An 18604-nucleotide genomic window follows, 5' to 3' on the forward strand; every position below is an offset into this window, starting at 1 on the left:
TTTTTCTTATTAAAGCAGGAAATTAAAGTAATTTAATTCACCCTTTACATAACTGCCGGGTGGGTTACAGTATGTACACAGCACATTAAACAGACTGGGAAAGTCATAGTAAACTCTCCTCTATTCTCATACAACTTTACCAGGATATCTTATTCTAGAGAATTTTTTAAAGACCACTTATATTAAAAGGAACTAAGGTGTAATCTACCAAACATCAGGGTTGTAACAGCCTTTGTTTTTAGGATTGCTGGAGAGAAAGAGACGTTCATTTGTATGTTTTATAAACACACACACATATATGTGGGTATGTAGTTTTGTGTCACTCGTTCAGGATACTCAGTATTTCTGCAGAAGTGTATTTATTGTGACAGAAAGATCCTCTCTCTCAGATGCAATTATGCTGTCACATAGTTAATAATATATCCATAATTTGGTTTGGATTGGGAAATTTTAAAATTACCATTGTCCAGATGAAAACAAAAAACACTCAGGATCCAAGAATTGTGAACAGTAAAATGAGCTGCTGTTCTCAAAATATTTAGGAGGCACTTCCTATAATTACACCGGGAGTTACGGTATAATTATAGGGAGTGCCTCCTACATATTGAGAGAACAGCAGCTCATTTTACCATTCACAATTCTTGGATCCTGAGTGATATTTTTTTAATAAAGAAAGAAAGAAAGTTAAATATCCCATTTGGATAGAAATACTGAGTATCCTGAATGAGTGGCACAATACTCCAAAAGAGTTATGGTATAACAGTCTTATTGAAAGGATGCAGACCACTCTCTTATAAACTAATGAAACTGTCCAACTGATGTGCTGTAAGCAAAGAGAGGAAGGATTTCCCAATGGGTAGGGCTCTAGCCTGGGATTTGGGAGACCTTGGTTCAGTTCCCTGCTCTCCCAAAGCTTCCTTGTGTGAACTCGGGCAAGTCACTTAGCCTCTCTGTGCCTCAGTTCCCTCCATGTAAAATAGGGTTAATAGCACTTCCCTTCCTCAAAGGAGTGTTGTGAGGATAAATACACTAAAGATTATGAGGTGCTCAGATACTATGATAATGGGGGCCAGATAAGTACATTATATCGATAGTTCCAAACATACAGTAATATGTAAAATAGAGAGAGAAAGAACGGGCCACATTACATTACAGGTGCATCTAAAGTAATTTAGCTGCTTATATCTAGTGCAATTCAGCATGCCTTTAGCACTGCTAAGCCAAATAACCAATAACAAACGTCCTGAGATTTTTTCTCCATTTTTTTATATCCTGATAACTATGATGTGTAATCTATCAGAGAAGAATAGAACTGAATTATCAGTCCCACCTTGCTTCCACCAAATTAGAATCTAGAGATAAATCCCATAAACGGACCTGTCTGGTACCCAGGAAAGCACAACTTGGGTTTTATTCAAGAGAAAAAACACCAGTATGAAAACTACCCAAGGGTGTGACGCAAAAGCACTATTCATATCAGAAAGAGGATAATCACAGAAACAAGAAATGGACAGAAGATTAAAAGGAAAGAAAAAATAGGAAAAAACAGAATAGTTTTCCTGTTTCCTTATGGTGGGGAAAAATCTGTAACTCAGTGCAGTGATTGTGTAGGCTTGCCAGAGTAAGTAAATAAAAATCATCCAATAGGAAAGCAGTAGGAGATCAATGACTGTTCCTCCACACACCCCAAAAGCATCTGAGGGACACAAATCCATTGTGCAACACTTCACAACCAATAACTGGCCTGCACAGCTACCTGGGTGCCCTGAGGGAAGAATGCCATGCAATCTCAAGGGATAGCTTAGTTTGTACATTTCCTCTACACTTCCAGGAGGTGAGGAATGGACTTGGCTCAATAATTCCCATGGGGTTATATACATCCGCACTACATCATGCTTGGGACTGTGGCTAAACGCTAAAATCTAGCCCAAAAGTTGATCAAGTATCAACATCTCTTTGTTGCAAGGTAACCTTAGAATTCGGCTTGATACAAGTTTCTCAGTTTACTTTTAATCTTATTGATCCCAATCTTGAAAACCCTACATTTGAGTTTAATTTTATGCACTGATTTGTTCCATTCACTTCAGCGGGACTGTTCAGAGTACATTAAGTGCATGTGTAAGTCTTTGCAGAACTGATGCCTTAATTTGTATTTCTTTGTCAAGTTACACTGAAGTGTCCATAGCGAATAGAGCTAAACATGTTTATAGCACCCAGATAAATTCTTACTTTGTCAAGGGCGGCTTTTTCCAGCTTGTCTTTTGCAATTGCTAACTTTTGCTCCAGGTCTGTGAGCTGTTGGGCCTGTGGGAATAAAAAAAAAAAGTAGTTGATACAATTTACAATACAATCATTTCCCCAGTCGTTTTGCATGCTAGGCCTGAGAGCGAGGAAAGTGTTTAACTTTGCAGATTAAAGTTAAAATTACTTGTCAGATGACCAAGCCCCAAGGGATATTTTTTACTGAGAAAATGTGGCTTTTTATGTGGGAACTGGGCTCAATCCTGCCCTGTTTATGTCAATGAAAGTTTAGTCATTAACTTCAGTGGCAGTAGGAAAAGTCCCCATGTGTTCTGAAGAATTTAGAAAGCCCAACTTAGAGCACTTTTTGTAAAACATTGAAGTGTTCGTATAGTTTTTGTTCCTTGGCTAGTCTTGTATTCCTAACCATTCAGACTCTCTCCGCTAAACTGGAAATTAGACTATACATAACACAGGCACAAACAGCCATGCATACATACTGTGACAGGCTTCAGGGCCTACTCCCTGGTAAACATGGAGTTAACTCCATCTCTGCTTCTTCCTCCTCTTTTGTATGGCACTCAAAGGAAGGGCTATAGGAATGGCTGTTTTTGAGACATTGTACAGTCCAAATCCAGGGGCCCAGGCTAGACCCCACACTGGAGGAGTTTTCTCAAGGAAGAGACCTTGGTAATTTAGACAAATGTTTTGTGTGTGCAGTCATTCCACTGGCTTAAATTTACAACAGTCTACCTGAGTTTCCTGAATTAACAGCAGGGAGTGATTTCCCGCCCCTGGAACTCAGAATAATTCAATAGAATTTTCCCTGAAGAAAAAGAAATTTCTAGTAGGGAACTGAACTTTTAAGGAGTTAAGAGTCCCTAGCTTCCTATGGCTGTGCCACCTATAATGTAATAGCACATACTATGTAACTAAAGAGTTGTGGGGTTTTGTTTTTGTTTTATTGTTTTATTTGCAAATATAAATAGCTTTGTAGTTATTTTCAATTTTTATGAAGGAGAAGGGAGGAAAGCACATTGGACCAGATGGCTGTCTCTTCCATCTGAAACTGTAATGAGGCATTGTACATTTTTTGCATATAAATAGATCTGCAAGGTTCTAACTCATCAGTCAAAGGACATCACATTTTAGGCCTTTGTAAATGTTTACTCAAACAACCAATTGCTAAAATATATTGCTATTTTTCCCCAGAGATACCACAGTGCAGATGTTTGACTTACCTACTTCCCACCCTGCTAAAGTTTTTGTGTGTGATATTTTTCTATTTTATTATTTGGTAGACTTTGACTATGCTGAAGGTGGTTGAACAATGGAAAATTAACTGAATGTCATGTACAGAATTAAAAACAAAAAGTTATATTAAATATATAGTTTTAAATGTCTGACAAACTAACAAAAGTCATGACAGTCAGAGTCATGGCCCTCCACTCTCCTGCTGAAGTGAAGAAAAAGCACTTGTTCATATCTAAACACTTATGGTTTGTTATGTAGTCACAATGGGACAGGACTGATGAGCCCCTCTCTCTTGACGTGGATTCTGAGACACAACATTGTGCATCAGCTCAAAAGTAGACAGTGACTCGTTACACTGGCAATGATTGCAGTTGGGGGGCTCTTAAAACCAGGTATGACTGTTATGGTTCAGCTGTTGGGTATAAGTTAATGCTCTTGATTTATGACTATAAACCTTTTGGGGCTCATGGGCTCTTTCTGTTCTGTTTTTGTATAGTTCCTAGCACAATAATGCCCTGGTCCATGACTGAGGCTCCTAGGCACTAACATAACAGAAATAAATATCAATATTAATGTCAATATTAATATCAATATGATGATGATGAAGAAGAACAAGGAGCAGCTTCAGCAAAAGAACCCAAGCTCCACGCCTGCATGTTATCACCCATCCGGGTGCCTGCCATTTGGTCATGAAAAAAGAGGCCTGAATTGCTCATGTGGCCAAAAGGAGATTTGGTTGGCATTTATTGGCTATTCCTGGCAGCCATGTTAGCATGATCTAGCGGTATGTCTATATTTCAAGCTAGGGGGCAGGAGTCCCAGCACAGGGAGAGATACCGGTGCTAGCTCTCATCAAGTTTTCATGCTAAAAATAGAATGTAGCGTGAGACAGGCTAGCAGCCTTGAGTATATACTCATGCGGGACCCTAGATACATACTCAGGGTGGGTAACCCATCCAACTGCCACTGTATATTGAGCATGTTAGCTTGATTAGAGCTGCTGCAGGTTTGTCTCCTTGAACTGGGAATCACACCCGAACTGGAAGTGCTAAACTGCCTGAGGGATGAATTTGGAGAAGCACTTGCAATGGTGGTGGGTTGGGCACAGAAGGACATTATGTGGACAATGAGCACCTCCATACATGTTGCAGGGGAGGATCAGACAAAGACAATACTGATGTCTGCTCTGGACTATGTATCCCAATGATGTACACCTCTCAGATATAGTAGGTACTATTCCCTCCCCCACCCAATTTTTTCCCTTCCAGCTCTAATTTTCAATATAAGCATACTATCATGGATTGAGAGGAGGTTGCCAGATTTGTTGATGGAATACAGCAGCTAAACTCAAGGCTAGTAGCATTGTGGAGGTGTGCTTTGGCTGCAGAACATGGGGGTGGCTTGGGTCTCCAGAGTGGCTGTGAAAGTGAGTTAATGAATTACTTGTGAATTAGGAATCAACTCTCACCCTGAACTGGAGTTGGATCTAAAGAAATACCTGAGATCAAGCTATGAAGCTCAGGGGTAACTTGTATAGAAGCTTGCAAGGGGCTCTGGGTTTACCTAGACTGTTTAGACTTTGAACAGTTAAGCTGCTCAAGATTTGGGTATCAGAAGATTTGCTTCCAATCCTCTGTTAGCATTAACTCTAGATATTCTTGCTGTTCCTATAAACATGATGATGAGTTTAGCTGGTTGTTGCCTCCCCGCATCTTCTCTGATGCCAAGTGAGGAAGTCTTCAGGTGTTTGTTGTTACAATAAAGTTGTGACCATTTGGTCAAAAATCTACTTTTTGTGTCTGTCCTCACTGATGCCAGCCATTCACAATCCTGACCTGGGAGGTAATGAATCCAATAGATTATAATGACTTTAAAGTCATAGCGTGTCAGGCCAGAAGGGACCACCAATCTAACCTCCTTTATATCACAGGCCACCAATACCACTCAACACCCACACACTAAACCCCGCAACTTAAATCAGACCAAAGTATTACAGCCCACAGGAGACTAAACTATTATGTGTCATAAGAAGAGAACAGGAGGTACTGAGGTGCACTAGTGCCAAAGTTTCCTGCACTGGCAGGGAAATGATTGAGTGAGATATACCCAGCTATCCTGGCAAGTGACCTGCACCCATGTGCTGCAGAAGAAGGCAAAAAAACCCTCTCAAGATCAGTGCCAATCTTATCTGAGAAAAAATTCCTTCCTGGCCTCACATATGGCAACCGGTTAGAACCTCAGCATGTGAGCAAGAACCAGTGAGCCAAGCATGTGAGAGAAAGAAAGAAAGAATGCTCAGTGTCACTTCAGAGCCCTGGCCTTCCCCATCCAGTCTCATCTCAAACCAGGCCATCAGAGAAGGAGATTAAAACAAAACAACCCAGAATACACTGGAGCGGGGCACAGAAAAATCCCTTCCTGACCCCTGCAAATGAAACCCCCAAAGCATGAGCTTTTAGGGACATAAGATGGAAACTGGAAGTGAACCTCCAGCTGATGATCTCCACCACCTACCATCACATGTAACTCTTTCATACAATTGCACTTGTAAGTTTGCCCAGCTCTCTCTTACCAGCTCTGTGGTCCTCTGTCAGGACCAGTCTTCTGTCTGGCTTCCTGGAGGATTTCTCTCTCCTGCAGCCTGTCCACCATCCTTTGCCTGGGCTTCTGAGCTCCTCAAGGCAGCATGAGTGGCAGATCTGGAGGGGCAGGGCTACCTTGGCTCAGTATTGCCCTTTAACAACTTCAGACCCAGTGGGGGTTTGAATATCCCATCACACATCCCTAATGCATTAATAGAAAGCAATCATATCCCCTGTAAGCCTTCTTTATGCTAGACTAAACAAGCCAATCTCACCCAGTCTCCTCTCTTAAGAGAGGCCCTCCATTCCCCTGATCATCCTATACTTGTTCTCTGCACCTGTTTAAATTAATCTTTCTTGAATATGAGTGACCAGAATTGCACACAGTATTCCAAATGAGGTCTCACCAGTGCCGTGTACAATGGCTTTAATACTTCTCTATCTTTATTAGAAATGCTTTCCCTGATGCATCCTAGGATTTTTCACAGCTACATTACATTGGTGGCTCATAGTCATCTGTGACTGACCCACAAACCCAGGTCTCTTTCCTTCTCTCTCACTTCTAACGGATGGGCCCTCAGCTTGTAGCAGAAATTCTTATTATTCGACCCTGAGTGTCTGACCTTCACTTCGTACTATTGAACTTCAATCTATTTCTATTATTCCAGTCTTCAAAGTCATCCTGTATGATGTTCCAATCCTCCTCTGTATTGACAATGCCTCCCAACTCATTTCATCATCAAATTTCATCAGTGTACTCCTACTCCTTGTGCCAAGATCATTAATAGAAATATTCAATAAGGTTAGTCCCAAGACACATCCTTGATGAACTCCACTAGCAACACCCTCTGGTCTGATAATTCACCTTTCAGCACAATCAGATGCCTTCTTTACCTTAGAGAATTCCTCATTTGCCTTACAGTTCGTGTACTGATCCCCATCTTCTCCAATTTAACTAATACTTCTTCATGAGGCATTGTGCCAAATGCTTTACTGAAGTCCAAGTGCACTAGATTTCCCTTATCTAAAAAAATCAGTTATTTTCCCAAAGAAGGAAATCAGTTTAATCGGGCATGATCTACCCGTGGTAATCCCATGTTGCATTACACCCCCTTTTCTTCCATACATTTAATTATTCTTTCTATTATTCCCAGTTTGTTCTAAAGCCTTGCATACTACTGAGGTCAGACTTACATGTCTACAATTGCCTAGATCACTTTTGTTCCCTGTCCTAATTATAGATATGATATTAGCTATTTTCCAGTTAGATTGTACTACCCTCAGATAGATAGATTTATGAACAATCCTTGCTACTGGACTAAAAATATCATGTTGTAAGGATCGACAGGACACAAACCCAGATCAGCAGAGCGACCAGGCAACTGACACCTCCAAACTGCTGGTTGGCCACAGCAGTAACCCAGCTACTCCTTGCGACCTGCAATTCATGTACACTATGAGAAGTCCGGTCCACAACACCTGATTGGCAGCCATGCTGGAGGCTCCAGTTGACACTGTATAAGTCTACAGGGTGTAGAAGGAAGTATCCAGGTATCAACAGGGATCCCCAGCAAGCTACCATAACCAATACTGCTTCTCTGCTTCCAAAGTCCCAGCATCGATTTTGGCTCTGATTTGGATTCTGACCCTCATTCTGGACCCAGAACCCTGGCACAGGTTCTGACCTCTGGTATTGAACTGGCCTGTAAGTCTGACCTCAAGCCACTTGAGTCCCACCCCAGGACTCTTCCTGGCATGTCTCAAAGGGCACCACAAATGCCTTAATGGGTTGATCAAACCCAGGAGGAACTCCCCACATTGACAGCACAAGTGTTGCAGCCCTTGTCAGAGAACCAGACCCTGCAGATGCAGATTACTCAGACACATGACAAAAACACTGCACAGTGGACTCAACTGGCACAGTATGCTGCCACGAACCAGTCTCTGATGGAGCAGACTACCTGGCTCTAAGGTGAGAATATTGTACTCTTGACATGTGGCGTGCCATGACAGACACCCACCTCCCCAAATATGGGGCTGAGAGTTCACACCCATGTACACTTCAGCAGAGACTAACAATTCAGGGGGTTTCTTAATCAATGTTATTTGCAGTTCCTCCACTGCTCCATGTCCTATCCCATTGATCAAGCTAAGGTAGGATTTGTAATTAGCCTCTTAACAGAAGAAGTGTTAGACTGAACCACATCCCTGTTAGAACAAGGAAGCCAGTACTGATGAACTGAGACACCCAGTTGGCAGCCAGTATCAAGCAGAGTGTCCAAAGGGTCTGTCCTGGGGCCGGTTTTGTTCAACATCTTCATTAATGATCTGGATGATGGGATGGATTGCACCCTCATCAGGTTCACAGATGACACTAAGCTGGGTGGGGAGAGGTAGATACACTGGAGGGTAGGGACAGGGTCCAAAGATATCTAGACAAATTGGAGGATTGGGCTAAAATAAATCTGATGAGGTTCAACAAGGACAAGTGCAGAGACCTGCACTTGGGACAGAAGAATCCCATGCACAGCTACAGGCTGGGGACCAACTGGCTAAGCGACAGTTCTGCAGAAAAGGACCTGGGGACTATAGTGGACGAGAAGCTGGATATGAGTCAACAGTGTGCCCTTGTTGTCAAAAAGGCTAATGGAATATTGGACTGCATTAGTAGGAGCATTACCAGGAGATCGAGAGAAGTGATTATTTCCCTCTATTTGGTACTGGTGAGGCGACATCTGGAGTACTGCATCCAGTTTTGGGCCCCCCACTACAGAAAGGATGTGGACAAATTGGAGAGACTCCAGTGGAGGGCAATGAAAATTATTAGGAGGCTGGGGCACATGATTTATGAGCAGAGGCTGGGGGAACTGGGCTTATTTAGTCTGCAGAAGAGAAGAGTGAGGGAGGATTTGATAGCAGCCTTCAACTATCTGAAGGAGAGTTCCAAAAAGGATGGAGATAGGCTGTTCTCAGTGATGGCAGAAGACAGAAAAATGGTCTCAAGTTGCAGTGGGAATGGCGGGTCTAGGTTGGATATTAGGAAACACTATTTCACTAGGAGGGTGGTGAAGCACTGGAATGGGTTACCTGGGGAGATGGTGGACTCTCCATCCTTAGAGGTTTTTATGGCCCGGCTTGACAAAGCCCTGGCTGGGATGATTTAGTTGGTGTTGGTCCTGCTTTGAGAAAGGGGTTGGACTAGATGACCTCCTGAGGTCTCTTCCAACCCTAATCTTCTATGGCTCTATGATTCTATCTTCCTTCAGTGGTTTTTTTGTTTGTTTTTTTGTCATTTTCAATTACCTATACTGCACTCGCTCAGCCAGAGCAACCAGAGCACAAACTCCAACAGGAGCAGTGGTTGGTCACCTATGTCACCCACCTAAGACAAATCATTTCTGACACCAGGTGAAACAAGGTGGCCCAGTTCTACCAGTTTCAATGGGGATTATACAAGGAAGTCAAAGACATACTAGCTTATGTGGGAACCCTGGCCCGCTTGGATGCCTTTACTGATCTCGCTGTACTCAGTGGCAAACTGCTTGAGCGATGCAAAAAAAGGAAGGGGTTCGTGCCACATCCCTGCCAATATTCCTTGGTAACAGTCCACATCCCAGTGTCCATGCAACCCAATGTAGCCCACTGCCATATCACTCTAAGGAAAGAGAATGCTGTTGCAACCACAGTTTTTGTTTCTATTGTGGGGAACATGGTCTTGCACTTTTTGGCTGCCCATCATGGTCCCCAGCCCAGCAAAATTTGTGAAATGACTGAGCCCAGACAGAGAAAAGGGAGCCAGTCTGGGTGGGCCATGAGACATTCATCCACTTATTGAAGCATGCTGAAGGCATGACGAGTCCTCGTTACACCTTCAAGTTCAGGTTCATTTCCACAACCCAGGTTTGCCTCAATGAGTTTCCCCCACAACGGATGCTCGTGAACACCAGGGCAGTGAACAACTTCATGGACACCAATGTCACACTTGCCTTGGGTATCCCAGAGCAGCCAAATCGAAACCCCTGACCTCAAAGACTGTAGATCAGTGGTTCTCAAAGCCGGTCCGCTGCTTGTTCAGGGAAAGCCCCTGGCGGTTTGTTTACCTGTCGCGTCCGCAGGTTCGGCCGATCGTGGCGCCCACTGACCGTGGTTCACCACTCCAGGCCAATGGGGGCTGCAGGAAGGGGCGCGGGCTAAGGGACGTGCTGGCTGCCCTTCCCGCAGCCCCATTGGCCTGGAGCGGCATACTGCGGCCAGTGGGAGCCGCGATCGGCCGAACCTGCGGACGCGGCAGGTAAACAAACCAGTCCGGCCCACCAGGGGCTTTCCCTGAACAAGCGGCAGACTGGCTTTGAGAACCACTGCTGTAGATGATTTGCTCCTGTCCTTGGATCCAATGACACAGGAGGCTGTGCCTTTGTAAGCTGTTATCCAGAATCACTGAGGAATTGTAAGGTTTCATGCAATCCATTCACCACACTTCCCCATAATCACTGGTGTCTCGTGGCTGGCAATCTATCACCAGGATGTCTGCAGTAGGAATGCAAACTCAGTTTCTGCTCTGAATTCTGCCTTCAAGTCCGCCTATGTACATTGCCCAATGGATCCTGGCCAGAGACTGGGCCACTGCCAGGAAATCTCTGGACTCTGGCTGAAGGCTGGGTGCGACTATCACCAGAATCAACTCCTGCTCTTTTTGCTAAGTACAGGAACTTTGAGAAGAAATGCAGACCTGTTACCATCACATCAGGACTATAACTGTCTGATTGAGCTACAGCCTGAGGCCAAAATACCCTATGCTACATCTATGTAATGTCAGAAACAGAACTGGCCACCCTGTGTTCCTATCTCCAGAAGGATCTGGAAAGGGGTTTATTTGGCCATCATCATCTCCTACCAGGGCCCCTCTTCTTTTTATCAAAAGGAAAGATGGTATCCAACATTTATCATGGATTATGAGGCCCTCGATCAAATAATCATCAGAAGCTGGTAGCCCCTCACACTCATCTTGGAGTTGTTGGACCATGTGTGGTCAGGCGACGTATTCACTGAGCTCAGCCCGTGTGGAGCTGCCAACCTAGTACGGATCAGAGCAGGGATGAATTTAAGACAGCTTTTTTCAAATCTGATATGGCCATTATGAATACTTGGCAATGCCTTTTGGTCTCACAAATGCCCCGGCCACTTTCCAGTTTATGAAGTATCCCATGACATCTTAGCCAGTACATCTAAGTCTAAGGTGCTAAACCAAAGACATCTCTGCCGGGCTCTGTTCTTCACCTGTTTTAATGTCACCATCACCAGTCACCCTGGAGCCCAGAACAAGGCTGCTGATGCCTTGTCCTGAAAAGGGGAGTGTCTTACCAGCCAACACCCCTCAAGCACAGAGCCACCACACATCCTCAAGCCCTGCAATTTCCTGGGTATTTCCCAATACCTCCTGTCTTTGATCCACTCAGCAACAGGGTAAGAACACTCTCCCAAGGAGCATGAGGTAGGAAAGCAAGGCAACATCAGATATGGCATGATTTACTCTGTTGTCAAGGGTCACCTGTACATCCCACCGGGGTACCCCCGACGTGAGGTCTTGAGACTCAGCCAGGACTTCCCACTAGCAAGCCAGTTCAGCCACCTCAAGATCCTTTACCTGATTAGCCACGTCTTCTGATGGCCTAGGATGTGAGCAATGGAGGTATGCAGTGGGACCAAGTGGCCATCCATGAGTTCCCCTTGGAGCTCTAATACCTGCCGAGTCCTCAGCAAAACCTTGGGCAGCCATCACCATGGGTTTTATAGTGCAGCAACTTCCTGTGTTTGATGGATACACCATCATCCTCACCGTGGTCAATCAATTAACCAAAATGCCCCACTTAGCCCCCCTTGCACACCTGCCCATCACTGAAGAGATATCTTGACTGCTGGTGACACACTTTATCCATCTCCATGGGCTCCCCAGACAGACTACTTGACTGAGGTCTGCAATTTGCATTGTGGTTCTGGCACAAACCTTTGCTGCTGTTTGGAGTCTGCACCTATGCATTCTCCATCTATCACTGACAGACTGATGGACAATCTGTGAGAATGAATCCGGTTTTAGAATGACATCTATAGTACTTTACAAATGATCACCAGAATGACTGGTCAGCTGTGCTGCCCCAAGCAGAATTCACCTACAATAATGCAGATCACGTCTCCACTGGGCAGAGTCTATTCTATTTAAATTTTGGGTTCCATCTCTGTCTTCACCCACCTGTACCTGCCACCTCCACAAACCTGGCAGCCACCAACTGGCTTACTGAAAACAGAAGCAAAAGTATCCATTAGTTTTTGGGCCACATCTAGATTATCTTTAACCTCCTTTCCATCCACACTGCATCTCATTCCAACTTCATCCTTCCTTATTCTTTTATTATCTATCTTAATTTCCTTGGCAAATGCTAATTTAGATAGACTTTTAAGTAATTCTCACTTTACTCCTACATTTTATAACCTCGATGATTTAATTTTTTTTGCTGGTAGACCCTTTCTTCCATTCCCTACAGGCTCTCTGCTTATGCCTAATTACCTTTTTTTGAGGTGGTTATTCATCCATCTGGGTTGGCAGTTTTTCTCTACATTTTTCCTCCTTGCTTGGGATGCAAATTTCAGGTAGCTTTTGTGTAGTTGCTTTGAAGCAGTTCCAAGCCTCCTCCACATTTAAGTCATTGAGCTCTTCACTCCAGCTGACTTTAACTAATTCCCTTAATTTCCCCAAATCTGTACTTTTAAAATGAAAAATCATGGTTGACAAGCTGATTTTGGTCATTTAATTTAAACTTAGTTAACTCTTGATCATCTGATCCAAGGATATTTCCAATGACTAGCTCTTCTATAACTCTACTTCATATCAAGTAAAACCTTCTGAATCTACAGAGTATAGATAGCATTCTTGAAAAGGAGTGATAATATGTATCATAAAAATCATTTTGCAGGGAGCAATTATTATCTAAGCAGTACACATTTACTTGGGTATATATTTTTTAGAGTAATAGAAGGGGTTGATTGATTTACTTTAATGGCTGAGTCTATCACGTAAATTATTTTACTTCACAGGCTATTGAACCAATAGGCCAATGTAGTATCAATCCTGCTGCCACAAACTGACATTAAGTCCGTGCACTAAAAATTCTTTTTATTGAAATAATGGATTGTTCATTCAGCTGCAGCTGATATTAAATCTCAGCTCACCTCTTTATCCCCCTGTAATTTTACAATGCCCAAATTAATTATTTTCCAAAAAAATTCAGAATTGTCTGTTAAACTCCATCTCATATGGTACAATTTTGCTGCTACTTTGAGCTAATCCTTTGAAAAAGTTTTGTTAATTAACATAACCCAGACAGTGAAGAGAGGCTAAGGAAAGGAGCACAACTGGTACCCAAAATGAGCAAAACCATTTCAATGTGGATTATATTCAAAAATGCTACGGAGAATAAGCACAGCTTAAAAGCTTTTCATTCTTTTTGCCAGAAATAAATAAATTACCAGTTTGAGCAGCTCTTCCCAATAATTATTATAGTGAAGAATACTGCTAGAATTGGTGATCTCTTACCCACTGTAAAAGAAAAGTTTTAACTACACCCACTATAAGGGCATGATACTGTGAGGCACAGAGGGCCCTCAACCCCTCACTAATATCCATAGTACTGATCTTCTTATAGGATTCATCACCTTGAAGAATCAGGCCCTAATAGAGGAGAAATGAAATGAAATAATAGCATTGAATGCTCTGAGAGAGCATTTTGAACACTTACTCTAAGTGCAGGAACTTAAAGCCACTTAGGAGTCCTGCATTCCCTTCCCACTCCCAAACTCCCACTGAACTCAATGTACTCATCCTATTTATTGCAAATTACCTTAGAGAAAATGCCAGCATTTAAATAAATATCTACAGATATGGGGTGAGGGGGGAAGAGACAGATGGCTATTGGGCTAGAGTCTGATCTATGTTGCATAGATAAAACTCCAGACTGGCTCTGGATCAGAAACAGGATTTTTGTGTCTATTTGAATCTATGATCTGTCAAACGGTATGCAAACAACGTCTTCTCTTCCTTGCACTATGCCTTTGATTGTTTAACACATATCTATAATTATTGCATGCTGTATATTATATTGAAGTTCTAAAGCATCGCGCTCTCTCTCTCTCTGAAAGCCATACAGCAAATAATAAAAGTGATACACTCTATGATCCTCAGAAGCAAGATATTTTATGCTTTTGGAGACCAGGCAAAATGTCCTCAGATGTGTTAATGTTGTTCCCTAAAATCTAATTTTTTCACAGGGGAGGCATGGAACAAAGGGCATATATACATCACCTTCTGGAGTACGGAACACTGCATATCGCTATAAAGCAGCTCACCCAGCTTCTAACAAGCAATCTACATTCAAGCCACATTCCAAATATAGCCCCTTCACTTTCCTCCTCATGGAAGGCTAGACCAGTGGTTTCTCCTGCAGGATCTCCTCATCCTAACCCCTAGCTCTCTCTGCTTCAGAAAGATAACTAAATCCTCATGTCTGCGTTAATAAAATCCTTTTGCTAGTATGACGCGGCAAAAAACCCAAATCTATCTCTATGCATGCACCAATTCTATATTTCATGCACCTGACATCAAAATGACTCATCAAAAGCATGCTGTATCCCTTTGCGGAGCCCTCGAATCTACCATCCTGTTACGGTGGCACACAAATTATGCCTGACTTCTGCATAGGACACACAGGCAGTCCATGAAGTGGCTCCTTTATGATCTCTTCCCCTCCTGCCCCTAATCCCTGTGCAGCTATAATTTGACCACAGATGTCTTAATGGTTGGACATGAATGCTTCCGGGATGATTAAGAATTGAAAGTCATGCCAAGTTGTCAATTATAAGGGTTCAGAGAAGAGCCAGAAGAATGATTAAAGGATTGAGTTATAGACTCAAGGAACTCAGTCTGTTTACCTTAACAAAGAGAAAAGGGGTCTCTTGATTACAGTTTATAAAAGTACCTACCTGGGGAACAAATATTTGATAATGAACTCTTCAACCTAGCAGGAAAGGGTATAACATGATCCAATGCCTGTAAGTTGAAGCTAGACAAATTCAGAATGGATATAAGGTGTAAGTTTTTAACAGTGCGGGTATTTAACCACTGGGACAGTTTACCAGGGGTCATGGTGAATTCTCCATCACTGGCCATTTTAAAATCAAGATTGAATGTTTTTCTAAAAGATCTGCTCCATGAATGATTTGAGGGAAGTTTTCCAACCTTTGTTATACAAGTCAGACAGACCTTGGATTGCATGTACTGCCTGGATATTACGAAATATGCATGACTGTAATTCAAGTAATATGCAGGAAAATTCTATTATATAAATATTATTTGGGATTGACTGTTTATGGTGTCTGTCACTCAATAAGTAATTTCCCATAAATTTGGAATGAGGTCTCAGATGTAACTGAAAACCTTGTGTCACAAATAGGAACAGATTGAAACATGGCAAATTGCGCTGAATTGGGGTATTTTGGGGGGGTGGGGGCAAAGGGTGTCAAAATTTCAAAACATTTCCGCCATGTGTAGCTAGAAATGGCTAGATTGTCCCTCCTCTTAAAGGGACTACTCCCATGTGCAAACACAAATACATGTATAAGTGTTGGTAGGATCAGGGCCTTATTCAAGACATGCTAAAGTGGGATTTTATTGGGATCTCTCTCAAGGAATTTTTTTGAGCCTAATTATATTGAATGACAAGGACTGCTCCTTATTGATGATTATCACAAATTCTACTTAATTGGGAAACATTCAGTCAGTATCTAGTAGTTAAATGGTGTTTAACCACATGTTAAGTAGGTGTGACATTTTGAGCTCTAATTTTATTGTACTTAAATAAATATTTAAGTTTAAAAAAGGTGAGCATCATTTTCTTTTCTTTATTTTTGGTGGATTATTTATTTTAAAATTTTATCTTCTATTTGGCACAACTATTGAACTGGTAAGAGAGACAAACATTGAATGAGCTGTCCTGTGAAGAGGAATCTACTACATTTACTCTCTGGACATTATTTGCCTCTTAGAAAAAACAAATACTTGGTGCCACTGGACAAGACTATGTACTATAAAACAGCATTTTAAATATAGTAGAAACTTGCACTTCGCTGACTGCTATCTGTTCATTCAGATGTGCAGCTAAAAAACTACAGCCATTCCACAATATCTGAATTATATTTCAAGAATGTATAACGAAAGAAAAAAAGCCAACTTAAAATATGATTCCACTCAAAATCCTTGCAGTTTGTCTATTTTCCTGATGCTCAGTGCTGTTATCCTCATTAGTGACTCTTCTGGCTGTTCAATCTAAGCAAAGAATCTTGACCTACATGGTTTTTAGTAGTGGAAGCTTCACTTCCCCCTTCTTATTAACATTTTTCCACTCCATGTTTCTTCCTGCACATAAAATATCACCCTGTGACTCAAAAGTGACAGATCGTTCAGATTTTAGTTAGAGTAAGTGACAGGAGGCTCCCATCTCTCTAGAAGTGACTCCGTATACTGGGATCTAAGACAGAAAGCAGACTGTACAATATTACTGAATGATTTATATTCAGTACTTACAAACAGGGGTGCCACAGTTGCAACTGTCCCTCTGTCCCTTTTCTGGTTTCTCTGAGTGCACCCTCTCAGGGGTGGAGCCTCTTTTGCCTTTACCTATTGTCAGGTGGAATTTTGTATTCTCCCACACTAAGGCCTTGTCTACACTGCCACTTTACAGTGCTGAAACTTTCTCACTAAGGAGGGTGAAAAAACACCCCCCTGAGCAATGCAAGTTTCAGCACTGTAAAGTGGCAGTGTAGAAAGTGCACCAGAGTTGAGAGCTACTCCACTCGTGGGGGTGGGTTTTTTACAGCGCTGGGAGAGCTCTCCCCCAGCGCTGGTGCCGCGACTACATGTTGGTAGTGAAGACATACCCTAAGACGAGGGTCTGAGCTACAAGCACCCTATTTAGCAATTATTACCCTGTAGGTTCAAATAAATTCAATCACCTGCACTTCTTACTTTCAGGAATCTGTGACCTGTGGGGTAGTGACAAAACAGCCTCCTTAACACAAAGATATTGTTCATTTTAGCACTAGAAACAAAGCTTTTAGAGACAAATAATTTAAAAGAACAAACATTCCACCTGTATGTCTGTCTTTCCTGAAGTCATACCATCCCTAAGGGCAACTTAGGCAGGTCTAACTTCTTTAGAAACCTCCAAAAGGTGTTATGTGATTCGGTACCCCTGAACTACTGCCTCTCTCGAGAAAGGGTCCTGTTAAATCCTTCCAGAATTTTTTTTGTTCTCTTGTGTCCCTACATTTTGACCCTTTCGGTCAAAACCAGTCCTGTAATTTGGGTGGAGCTGGAAGCAAAATCATCAATGCTAATAGTTCTGGCATTGTCCCTGAAGAACTCTTAAGTGTTTGCTGAGGGAAGCTATTTTCTTCCTTCCTGCCCATTTTTTCAGACAGACTTCCATTAAGTTAAACTAGTACAGTCATACAGAAAACACCCCCATAACCAATCCAACATATAATATTCATAGGTTTCAAAACCTGCCTGGTTTCGACTGGAATTTTGTCAGAATTGGACCATTCCTGTAAGAACACTGCAATTTTGAAGAAACAACATTTTCTAACAGCGAAGTGTACTGTTGGAAAATTTCCGACCACCTCTACTTTCCTGATTTCATGGAATTGGTGCTAGATTTTGATTTTAGGCACAGACCTGAGCAACGATTATGTGTAAGATACATCATCTCCATGTGGCAGTGTCCTGAGTAATAGTCACCTTCCTGCTGCCTCCTATCACAATCACACTCCTGTTCAATTTGGTAATAATAGCCTGCTGGCCTTAGCCCAACTCTCCAGGCAACTTCAGCTGTTCTGGAGAATAAATACAGAGGTAGAGCCAAGATTTGATCCATTCCCCTACCCTCCCTGTCCAGGATTTAAGTCTTGCTTACTCTTACATATCCATGGGGACAGAGAGACAGAATCTTGCTCTTTGAGATTTTTGCAGTGTGTGTGCTTGCATTTCACCACGTTGGTCTCACTGACATCCATGTTAGCCCAATGAAGTCACTGGAGCAGCACGGTTGTAACTAAGAGGAAAGCTTGCCCCAATAGCCTTATTATACAAAATTTTGAGTCCCAGAAATCTCAGAGAAAACACACTATCTATCTCAGGCATTTCGACAGTGACTATCACTGTGGTACTTAAACACCAAAGAGAAATGACTGTGCCAATACGGATTACTTACAAAGTGTATGGCCGATACTGGCCTCATTCATTGAGAATTCTTGCACTACTTTGTTATATAGGCCATATGGAAACAAATTAAGAAGTTTCATTAGAGACTTTCAAACTCCCTCTCCTTCTTTTCTTTATTTTGCTGTCTGTTACACAAAGAACCTGTCTTGGGCTAGACTTATATCTTCTCAAAGCTCTGAATTCCCCTTTGTCTCATAAG

At 42.3% G+C, this 18604-nt stretch overlaps 1 protein-coding gene across 4 annotated transcripts in view; it reads right to left on the minus strand.

Annotated features, from left to right (window-relative positions):
- The window catches only part of LUZP2 (leucine zipper protein 2), a 324235-nt gene that overhangs the window by 72249 nt on the left and 233382 nt on the right, over window positions 1–18604 (minus strand). For all 4 annotated transcript variants that reach the window (XM_084632578.1, XM_084632579.1, XM_084632577.1 and 1 more), the window contains one exon: window positions 2230–2304. In XM_084632578.1, coding sequence (XP_084488704.1) covers window positions 2230–2304 — 75 coding nt within the window. The remainder of the gene's footprint in view (window positions 1–2229; window positions 2305–18604) is intronic.

The sequence above is a fragment of the Lepidochelys olivacea genome (genome assembly GCF_965140295.1).
Source record: "Lepidochelys olivacea isolate rLepOli2 genome assembly, chromosome: 6".
Lineage (NCBI taxonomy): Eukaryota > Metazoa > Chordata > Testudines > Cheloniidae > Lepidochelys > Lepidochelys olivacea.